Here is an 11,293-nt window from a genome sequence, read left to right on the forward strand (position 1 = left end):
CAGCTGTTATGGATGTCTCTCCTTCCTCACGGCTGCTGAGGTTCATGAGAGGTCTGAGCAAGGATCAACAAAAAAAACCCAAAACACTCCTCTTGTTGGTATAGTCAGTCAGTGTTGCGGTGCTCTGCTTTTCCAGTTAAACTAAAACTGTGGAAAAGCTTTTAAAAAGTTGGGTCAGGTATGAAATAAACATCTTGCTTTGCAAAATTTTACATTTTGTTCAAGTATTACTTAAACTACTGTATCTATAAACAAGTTTAGCTCTCCTCTAGAGAGTACAGGAGAGTTTAGCTCTCCTCTAGGACACTGATTTTTACTCTCCATTTGAATGTCACTATTATCACCTATTGCTTAGAATATGAAATAAAGCTGGATCGTCTCACTCTCCACTAAATCTCTCCTCCAAAACAACAACATATAAAGTTGCAAGTAGCAATGGCCAAGCAGTTTAGCAGGTGAGAGCAGAAGCTCAATCGGATCATCCAAAAGTGTGCTTGTAAGAACCATAAACTGTATGTCAAAGCTGGACGGAGCATCTGTGTCAATAAATATAAAGCCATTCCAGAAGTTCCTTAAACCTGCATTCTATCTGAAGGCCACCAGATGGCGATAGCTGTGGTTGAAAAAAGCTTTCGGTCTTGACCCCTGTAAGCCCTTTCCTGCTGAGTTTATAGGCTCAATTACCATTTCAGGTCATACTGAATTAAAAATGTATGTCTGTTTTGAGAGTCTTGTCATATTATGTTTTGAAATGGAAGATTTTGCGTGATATGAAGCAGCACACTCATTGGCTAATGGCTTGTCAGTCAAATGTCATCAACCAATGAGTAGCAGCTTCACAGTCAAACCTGCCCTGCCTCATTACTTTTTGTGTTTTTTGGGGGGACGGGTGGGGGGTTTGCTTACCAAACGCCAACAGCAGAAATGAGGCTTAAAAATAGGAGTCACAAATCAGAGGGTCATATTGAGTTAGTTACGTCCATCAAGACATCCAGGACAATTTTGTGGCTTTTTTTTTGTTGCCTTTATTACATTGTGGAACAGTGAAAATGGGGAGAAAAAGATGCAGAAGACACCCAGCTAAGGGCCATGGATTGGACAAACTTAGACTGCTGCACTGGCCATATGGCATGTGGTCACCTGCTCACCCACTGAGCGAAATCAACACCCTGGCTTTTTTAAGTTTGCTGACGACACCGTCGTGGTGGGCCTGATCTCTGATAACAACGAGACGGCCTACCTGAAGGAGATTAGGAATCTGGAGAACTGGTGCCAGAGGAACAACCTCCTTCTAAACGTCAGTAAGACAAAGGAGCTGATAGTGGACTTCAGCACTAAGCTGGAGAGGAACTACCAGACCCCCGTCATCAACGAGTGCCCAGTGGAGAGAGTGGACAGCTTCAAATACCTCGGAGTTCACATCACGCAGGACCTGTCATGGTCCTGTCACATCAACACCGTGGTGAAAAAGGCCCGACAGCGTCTCTACCACCTCAGACGCTTGAGAGACTTCCAACTGCCCTCCAAGGTGCTCAGGAACTTTTACTCGTGCACCATAGAGAGCATCCTGGCGGGAAACATCTTAACCTGGTTCGGGAACAGCACCATGCAGGACAGACGAGCTCTACAGAGGGTTGTGCGGTCAGCTGAGCGCACCATCCGCTCCGAGCTCCCTGACCTGCACTCAATCTACAGCAGGCGGTGCTGGACCAAGGCCAGGAAGATCGTGAAGGACCTCAGCCATCCCAACAACAGACTGTTCTCTCTGTTGAGGTCAGGAAAGCGATTCCGCTCCCTGAAGACCAACACAGAGAGACTGAGGAGGAGCTTCTTCCCGCAGGCGATACAGTCTCTCAATCACACCACCACACAGTACTGACCCACACATACAGTTCTTACACACACACTGGACTTTCTGGACTTTGGTTTTGCACAACACTGGTCACTATATTCTTCATTTCCGGTTAATACTTGTACAGCTGCTGTTATTGTGTATATATTTATTTAGATTTAGATTTCTTCATACATTCTTATATAGTTCTATATTGTGTATTTTGTTGTACAGTTATTTTATTTTCAACTTTAATTTATATATTTATCTTTATCTTATTCTTCCCAGTTAAATTTACCCTTCATTCTAATTTGTGTTGTACAGTTATTTCATTTTTAACCTTAATTTATATTTTATTCCTTCCTAGTTAAATTTACCCTTTTTAATTTTTCATATTTATTTCCTATCTTATTCATAGCCTTTTCCTTTTTTGTTCTCTTTAGGTCACGAGCAGTTGTCCAAGCATTTCACTACATATCGTACTGTGTATGACTGTGTACGTGACAAATAAAATTTGAATTTGAATTTTGAATTTATACCTTTTATAGTCCTGATGAAGATGATAAAACAGGATGTGCTTTACAGCATGCAGCATCCTTCATTTTCTCAGTCAAATCCACCAGCCAAATCGGCACTCGAGACTATGTACTGCACCAAGTTTGGCCTTAATTAAAGAAAGTGATTGCAAGCATCATCTGTGTAAGGTTTGGACTAGATCATGCCAGGGAAAGCTGTGTTTAAACCTTTTTAGGACATCATAGGATTCATCAGAGTCTTTGCAAGGTATCCAATGGTACCTAATTTTTAGAAAAACCAGCCTTAAGTTTTCCAGCTTTGATCTACTGATGGCGCTTAAGTATTTGAGAGACACAAAACATGGTAAAAAAAAAAAAAATCAGCGGGCTCTACCAATGCAGTGTGCAAATGTCAAAACTTTTAAAGATATGGCTCTAGGGGCTGCCATAGAGCCCAGTGGCAGAGGAAGAACAAGGAAGATGTAGAAAGAATTGTATGAAAAGTTAAAACACAGTGAGCTCCCCCTCACCTTCACTGGTCAGCCTCTAAGAGCAGAACACTTTTACTTTTGTTTGTCTTATAGTTTCTTTTGCCTTTGGAGTCTGTGTGTATGACAAACGCTTGTAGATAAAAGAGTGGGAATATCTGTGCTTCCTTCTTTTATCTGGAAGTTGTTTCTGTTGCTTTCACTTTCACTTCTATCCCATTAATTTTCCTCTGGCACTGTCTGTCTGTGCTGACAGTGATGATACCTTGTGTTTCTCCAAGCCAAAAAGTACATAAGGACAAATTTTACTCTATATGCAGTAAGTCTTCAAATAAAACATAACATTTTTGGAAATGTACTGCATTTGGATTACACAATAAGTTGATGAAGTTTGGACATTTTCTTTCTTTTTTTATTGTCTGTCTGTGTGTGTGTGTGTGTGTGTGTGTGTGTGTGTGTGTGTGTGTGTGTGTACTACTTTGTAGGCTCAAGTCTGCCAGTGTTTGTCTTTTTAGGGGGGAGCCAGTTTGCTCATTTCCTGGCAGGAGTATGTGTGCATGTTTTTTTGTGTTCTGTAATAGAGCCTGATTAAGAAAACATGTGTTTTTAATGCAGGTTAACAAAAACCAATCATTGGCTGATCTCAATTTTTCATTCTGTTCAGACATCGCTCCTCAGAGATTAGTCGCGAAACAATCAATCAAAAGCAGCAATCCTGCTCTCCCTTCCACTGATGGAGTATCGGCAGATGATGATGTTTGAAATGAATGATGGATACCCCAAACGGCACTGAATCTATAGACCCAGTTGTTAGCTGTCCGACACGTTCATCGTCAAATCCTTAAGTTAGACATTTATTTGTTTTACAGGGTGTTTCTTCTGGTCACAACCTAATTGGATTTTACAGAAATAATGAATTGGCCTGTTCAAGTCGGTGCTGTAATATAAAGAATATCATATTATAATGTTCTAAGCAAAAAAATAAATTAGTTGCTGACTTCCTTTGCTTGATTGAGTGGGTTTCAGACGTTGTTTGCTGAAAACTGCTTGCTGCACCAAGAAATTGGGTTAATGGCAGCAATGAGACTGAAACATGAGGTAAATTTATAGATTGTGGTTGTAGCTTTATAGCTTACACATACAGCGTGCTGCTGAAGAGCTTTCAGTTTGATTTGCATGCTATAGCTGGAATTTCAAATCCATTTTTCATCATGTTTCCATCACTTTAAAATGATGATATACATAAAAATTGTAAAAAAAAAATAAAATAAAGGGGTAACGGAAGTAAGTATTAACTTCATGCCACCATGTCCAAACACAGAGTGACAGAGCTGAGTGTAGCTAGACTAAAAAAAAATGGCTTTCTAGCTTTACAGAGCTCAGACCAGATTAGTCTGCTTCGCTATAGTGTCCTCTGGCATTCGGGACTATCCTATGCTCCACATCTCTCTCTCCTTCATTCTATCTACTGTTCTACAGTTCCTCCTCTAATTTTCCCTCCTCCTCTCTCCTTATTGTCAATGACTAGGGTTTTAATGATTATATCTGGCGGTGTCACAAATTAATTCCTGCCTCTCTGGCAAAAAGCTGTTCCCCACCTGATTATGCAAAGCAGGCCTACATTCTCTCCCTTTGAAGTGGAGGAAAAGCTGCTTAGAGATTCTCCCCTTGAGGAAACACTGCAATATGGGGAGCGTCAACAAACCAGGGTTCACACAAAGGTCAGCAATATGGTTAACCCTAATGAAGCCCCACTTCATCTCCACATCTCACCACTTTTAAGTTGTGCTGATGTTATGGTAGCGTAATGATTCGCTCATATCAAAGACTGGAGCTATTTTTCGAAAACACTCAAAAGTGGAGCAGAAGTAGGGCGGCCAGTATAAATAGCCATATAAATGCACTCAAATAATGCTTGTGTCTATGGCCACACGGAGTAGTCGGATGAAACCGGTGCAACGCTATCTCAGCAATGATGTCTTTGACGGTGTCTCGGAGGGTTGCTCGGAAGCACCGGCCTTATATATTTGATGCTTCCACACATAACTGCCTTTGCAAGAGCTTATTTTGTCACTCCATTATGTGCAGAAAGGTTGGAATATATGACTTTTTGTATATTATTGTCTGTGTTTACTGCCAATACACCTTTTTCTTCTGATCTGAGCAATCACAGGGTGATGAGAAGCTACAAATCTTTCATGAAATATCTACTTTTCACACAAGAAAAGTCCTCCCAGATAATACATCACTGCAAAATGCAACAGTAACACTAAAGGGGTGTATGACAGCACATATGAGATTATTTCTGGACAGTGCCGTAGAGCAATAGCAGAAATAAACAGAGAAACTGTGTGTTAATTTGATCATTACTGCTCTTCCTGGCTATTAAACAAATCTCTCAGACAGAAAAACTTTAGTTTCTGGTCGAGTCGGCAAACATTTGGACTTGTTTTTGCATTACTTTGACAACATCCAACATTCACATTGAGTATGGGTGTTTAGACAGAAACTTGAAAAATTCTTTGAGGACTTGTGTCAAAAGTAAATAAGGCTTGGAGACGGTGGTGCTTGTCTTCTTATGTCAACTCCCATTCTCTACCATTAAAAGGGAATTTAAAAAGTCGCTTCAAACAGACTAAACTGTGCAGGTGTTTTTAACACAACTCTTACATCATCAGCTCTCTCCATCTTGGTTTCCTTCGCTTGACTGGGTGGCAGCTTCTTTTCTGCCCATACTAATAGGGTTTGTCCACAATCAGAGAGGCTAGGACCACCTGGCCTATGAAAGCCTTAGCCACTCAGTTACTATGTGGTTCTCCGCTTGAGCAGCACAAAACTGCATCTGCCATCTCTTTACAAATTCACTCGCTTACTACACTCACCATTGTTTAAGCTATCATGATTTCGTAATTCCTAAATAAACATTTTCTTAATTGGTATTTATGTGTGCGTGCCTCCCTTGTTGTCATGGCCATGCAGCCCGCTTTGCGACACACGCCTGCACTTCCAAGAAAATAACAGCAGCAGTTCAGACTCAGACACAGACCTGCCAACAGTTTCTGCAATTCTGACAGCTTTGTTCCTCCTGCAGGAAATGTGTGTTGTTGCTTCATTTTTTAATATCTGTCTGAGTGTGTGAGTGCTGTTTGGGTTTGTATTTTCATTTTAGCCAGCAGCTGAGTGGAGAATATTTTCTAAACACGGCGACGTTACAGATTTACAAGCTTTCTGATGTGTGCGCATGTCCTCTGAACCAAGGTGGTCGTCCTTGTTAACCGCAGAATGGAAAGAAGGTGGATTCAGAGGTAAACAATACATTAATGTTTAATATAGAAAAACTCAGTTTGTTTTTATTGTTGCAGCGGTCACTGGGAGGCACTAACTTATTAGCTTTTTAGCTTATACGGTGAATTTTTTGACTGCTGCTAATTTACATATAGTTTCTGCAGCAATATTGCTGCTGACTAAATATAATAAGACCTGTATTCACTCTTGTTTCAATGTGCATTGAGTCACTTCCAAGTTAACCATCGCCCTCTGAGGCTGCTAAATGCTTCAATTAGATAATTTTACTGACAAAGAGCTGATGGTGTGAAAACAGTGAAAATGAACCAAAATGATACAGATACAGGGTGGACAAGTAAACAACTGGCTGAAATAAAAAATAAAGCCTTCCTAAGCCTAGGGGGGCAGCGGACCTGTGGAAAAAGAAACTCGTGAGTGATCAGGTGGCTGCTTTCATGCCATTTTCTCTTTATTTCACACAAACTGCCATAAAATACTGCTCACATGTGTTAAGTACTGGAATATTGTCTAAGTTCTGTCTTTGATGCGGATAGCTCGAGGTGAGTTTAACTGATGTGAGCAGCGTTCTATTTTTATTTGCTTAAATCTCCTGCAACACACCCACACACACACAGAGAAGCCAGCAGCTACAAACAACAAAAAACTGTAGCTGCAGCACTTATAGTTTAGCAGATGGTTGGTGTTGCACTGTTAAAACAGGAGCATTTATGACTTTCTTAACCACGTTTGTTTTGACACCGATGTCTTTATATCTGCGTGTCTAAACTACTGCTGCTGCTTATTTCCTCTTGCATAATTGGCACAGGTAGGCACTGTGCGTATTTGCAGTGTTTTTAATCTAAATTTAAATTTTGGTGTTTTGCACAAAGTTATTGTGCAAGTTTAGTTATGCCATTTCACTTTTTGTCCCCGTGCATGGTAAGATTTTATTTCCGTGTTCTAATCCGAGCTAAAAACATGGGTCCCCATGACTTGCCAAGCTGAGGGACCACAAGAATGCCAAGTCTGTGGCGATAAAAGGACACAGAAGCGTCTTGTGTCTTCGGGGTTGCCTCCTGAGTTGTCTGTCCATGTCCGGGGTTAGAGCTGAACGTAAAGTATTTAGATAAAGGAATGGCAATCTCCTCCCACAGGTCTTCAGCTTCAGCCTCAGGAAAGTCCTTCAGCACCGTCTCAACCACAGAAAAGTTCTCAAAGCTGGACAGAGTGCAGGTTGAATAGACCACAGTGCCTCCTGGACACACCGCCAACAGTGCAGACCTGTAATCAGCAGACAAATATTCCACCTTAGACCTCAGCTAGAATTAAATTGCATCAAAGAATATGCTGTAACCATTCAACCAACCAATACACATTTTCACTTTAAAAAACTGTATATGCTGTTTCTATATTGTGCTTGTTGGTGTTATTTGACTGATTTAACTGCAGTCTGATCTGCAAACTACAACTAAAACTGCAACTGCTACAGCTTCCACTTGACTCTCCAAGCTATTTTGAGTTGGAGACCTGAAACAAAGTTTATTTACCATCCAATCTACCTGAAATCTTTTTTTCAGGGAGTTTGTAATTTTACTGACGGTTGGTGCAGTGTTTAGCAAAGTCACCTCTTAGTAAAATGGTCCTTGGTTTGAACACAAGAGACATCTAGGATCTTCCTGTGTGGAGTTTGTGTTCTCTCCGGGTTCTCCGGCTTCCTCTCACGGTCCAAAATCATGCTTCTTATGTTAAGTGTTGATTCTAAATTGACTGTAGATGCCCTATAATAACTGGGACAGGCTCCAGCTGGATAACCGGTTAAGTAATGGATCACTTCCTCCCTGACTGATCCTTTCTCACCTCTCATCTTTCTTGATTATCTAATTACTTATTTAATAACGATGTTCCCACAGCAGTTCTGCTAAATCCAGTTACTCTTCATTTCTTGATCTACAAGTTTAGAACTTATCTCTCATTTGTATTCACTATTGGACTACGGTACCTTCCCTTCATTCCTTCAGTGCATTTTAATTGCGTGCTCATTAGGATAGTGAATGTTTTTTTTCTCAACCTGTAGAGATATTAGAGTACCATAAGGCTAATGCATAAGCAGGAATTTCCAATGTCAGAATGGGTGCTTACCTAAGCAGCTGTGCTTGGAGTGAAGGAAGCCTGGCTCTCTCCTTCAATCTTTGTTCCCCCTGCTGGCTGTTGCACGAATACAGCCAGCTCCTGTCATTAGAACATGGAGCATCAACCAAAACCTACGGCAGCGAGAGAAAGGAATGCGAGTAGTTGGTGCCCATGTCAAAGAGGAAGAGCAAGGGAATAAAAAAATGTAAGGAAAATGAAAAATGCTGCAGGTGTCTAAAATAATCCACATAAATGTCACTTTCCCCACGGCACCTGAGCCATCAACAGACCAATTTTGGTCAGTGGAGGTGGAAGATAAATTTCGCCTAAAAACCAAACCATTACCATTTAAATAAAACTGAATAAAAGACAACAGCTTTGAAGTTTTTACATCTGAACTTTGAACCTTTCAACAAGTTTGTTCTCAGATTTTGGAAATCCCTCAAAAAAGCTCCTCTGCATTTTGTTTGCACTCTATTACCTTTCAGCCTTTTTCCCCTCCTACGGTGCCTTACTCTAACTCTTTTTAGCCCTTTTCCTTTTTTCAATATTGTGTTCCAATATGAGTCACTTTGAGTTCTTTGATTCCTCCCAGCTATTTGTCTGCTTCTTCTTGGCTCCTAGTTTGAATAAACAGTTTTCTTTTTTTTCCTCTCTGCTGAGTTTATTAGTTTCTGTTCAAAGGCTTGCTGTCCTCATTCATTTGTAGCTGTGGCCTTGGAAAATAAGTGTCACCCCATTTTACAGGACAAAATCACATGCTGCCATAAACATGATAGGATTTCTTTGCCAACCTTGTCATATAAACCCGCTTCGCTCTGCCCAAAAGACCGTCCGTCCTGTGCAGACACAATCACTCTGCTTTTTAGTGAGTGAGGCAAAAATGACTCCAGGGTTTTGGCAAGCCAGTCCCGTCTGTGAAGATCTGGTTCATTACAGCAGAAAAGCGCTGGAACACAGCACAGGGCAGCATTACTGATTATATTATTCAATGCAAATGGGTTATTCGCAGCAGACAAAAATATTCCTTACAATCATCTGCAGCGACTTAGATGCAAAGTGTGTGTTTAATATTCAAAATAAAAGCCAACATGTTTCTTTTTCCCCCAAGTTCTTTTTACCAAGCACACATAATCTGGAAAAAAGGCTACACTGTGAACATCCCTTTACTAATAGAGTAATTCATTTGGGGTTGTTTTAATCCGATTAAGTATAAATAAAATCAAAATAAAGTCTTCTAAAAATGTCTCTTTTACCTGGGCTCGCACTTTGCATTATGGCTAAGGCTTTCCCCCCAGGAGCAGAGCAAAGATCCAGAACCTTTTCGCCATCTTTGACTTGCAAAGCCAGCACTGGAAGCAAGGATGCAGCATTGAGGAGGTAGTACTGCTTCAGCTGGCCAGGCCTGTGAGCCTGAGAGGGAAATCGCAGGGGGGACGGGTGGATGTAGCACTGTAATGAAGGAGGAGGAAAACTGAGGGCGGGTTCTGACTGAGAGTCCTGACTGAGTGCAAAGGAGCTGTTGTCAGACTGGGGATGGGGGTCACCTGGAGAGCCCTTGGAAATGCAGAGAGTTGACAGAGTATCTTTTCCTTCTTGGTATTTAGAATTTAACACCGTGGAGGGACCATTAGAATGCAGCACTGAGACATCTGCTTGTGGCAACAATGTGGAAAAGCCCTGGGCTCGAAGAATCTGTGCAATGCCTGTCACTGCAGTGAAGCGATTGAGCATGATGCCATACTGCCATGACTGAGGGTCCAGCAGCACTTCTCTGAGGGACAGAATTAATCTCAGTTTGGAAAAGGTGGAATTACTGTCCACGTGCATAATGATTACTTCAGGTGAAATTTACCTTGCATATGGCCACAAGTCACCAAGTTCCTCACTGTACTGCTGGTCAAAGTGATCGAGCACTGGTTGACACAAAGTTCTTTGCTTCTTGTGCCTTTTTGTTACCTATTACATGAAGACCAGGCAGAAATAAAATTAGGCAAATCTATACAAAGTAAACTTAAAATCCACTTTAGGCACATTTTCTGCTTAGACGTCGAAAGTCCCACTCAGGTAAAAACTTTTTTAGACCACTATCTCAGGAAACACATCTTAAATAAACACTACATACACTGATAAATGTACAATTTTTAATTTGTTATTCTATTTTCCAGCTCAATAGTTTATGTACAAAAATAACTGATGTACATTCAAGTTTTGCTGATGTTCCCTTTAGGTTATGGAAGAGTGAAGTTACAAAAAAAGAAAAAAGAAGAAGAACTAGGGTCTTATACAGCAGCTACCCCTGGTGGATATCCAGTGTAAAATCAACCCTGGGAGGTTTGACTGTACGTATTACATGTAGATCTGGTCAAATTTATTATCCCAACTAGCCTGATGGGGCTTTGACGTCCATCTTTATTGATACTTTGAATAACTACAAGAATCTGAGTCAACTGGTTTAAATAGCTATGAGTTTTTATTGCAGTAAATACAACAATATTTAAAAACGCGAAAACTAGCATTGCAACTAATAAAAAACATGTTATTAAAACATTTTATTTAACATTAACACTTACAAAAACTAAAATTTTAATTGGGACGAGCAAGCACACTCTGGAAACTGAAACTAGCCTGGGTAAAAAACAAAAAAACAAAAAAAAAAACCAAGACGAAATTAAAAAATCTGATTAAAAATAAATAATGAAATACAAAACTATAATAACCACGCTGCTTTTATTCCCCCTGAAAACATGCAAATAATAGATTTTTAAATTTAAATTAAGAATTTTCTATTTTGTTGAAAAAAGTAAAAAGTAAACACTGGGGGGGGGGGGGGGGGGGGGGGGAGTAGGATACATCATATTCCCTGATGTTTGTTTACCTGGTTATTTCGGGGATCCTCTGGATTAAGCTGCTGAGATACATTATCGCGGTCTGTGTGACAGTTACACCAGCGACACCGCCACAAACGTGTCGGCGTTAACTTCTTAGTTTTAAAGCTAGATTTTCTCCAGATACGGCACAACTGCGTTACTGAAAACATTTAT

At 40.5% G+C, this 11,293-nt stretch overlaps 1 protein-coding gene across 1 annotated transcript in view; it reads right to left on the minus strand.

Moving 5' to 3' along the window:
* Nucleotides 1–5,303: 5,303 nt before the first annotated feature.
* The window catches only part of nsun3 (NOP2/Sun RNA methyltransferase 3), a 6,225-nt gene continuing 235 nt past the window's right edge, over nt 5,304–11,293 (minus strand). Inside the window, exons 1-6 of the mRNA XM_080885938.1 lie at nt 11,128–11,293; nt 10,105–10,208; nt 9,506–10,023; nt 9,044–9,198; nt 8,259–8,380; nt 5,304–7,400 (exon numbers count right to left, since the gene is read on the minus strand). The exon at nt 11,128–11,293 is cut by the window's right edge and continues 235 nt beyond it. Coding sequence (XP_080742064.1) covers nt 7,067–7,400; nt 8,259–8,380; nt 9,044–9,198; nt 9,506–10,023; nt 10,105–10,208; nt 11,128–11,289 — 1,395 coding nt within the window. The 5' untranslated portion in view covers nt 11,290–11,293 and the 3' untranslated portion in view covers nt 5,304–7,066. The remainder of the gene's footprint in view (nt 7,401–8,258; nt 8,381–9,043; nt 9,199–9,505; nt 10,024–10,104; nt 10,209–11,127) is intronic.

The sequence above is a fragment of the Rhamphochromis sp. 'chilingali' genome, assembly GCF_963969265.1.
Source record: "Rhamphochromis sp. 'chilingali' genome assembly, chromosome: 6".
NCBI classification, from domain to species: Eukaryota; Metazoa; Chordata; class Actinopteri; order Cichliformes; family Cichlidae; genus Rhamphochromis; species Rhamphochromis sp. 'chilingali'.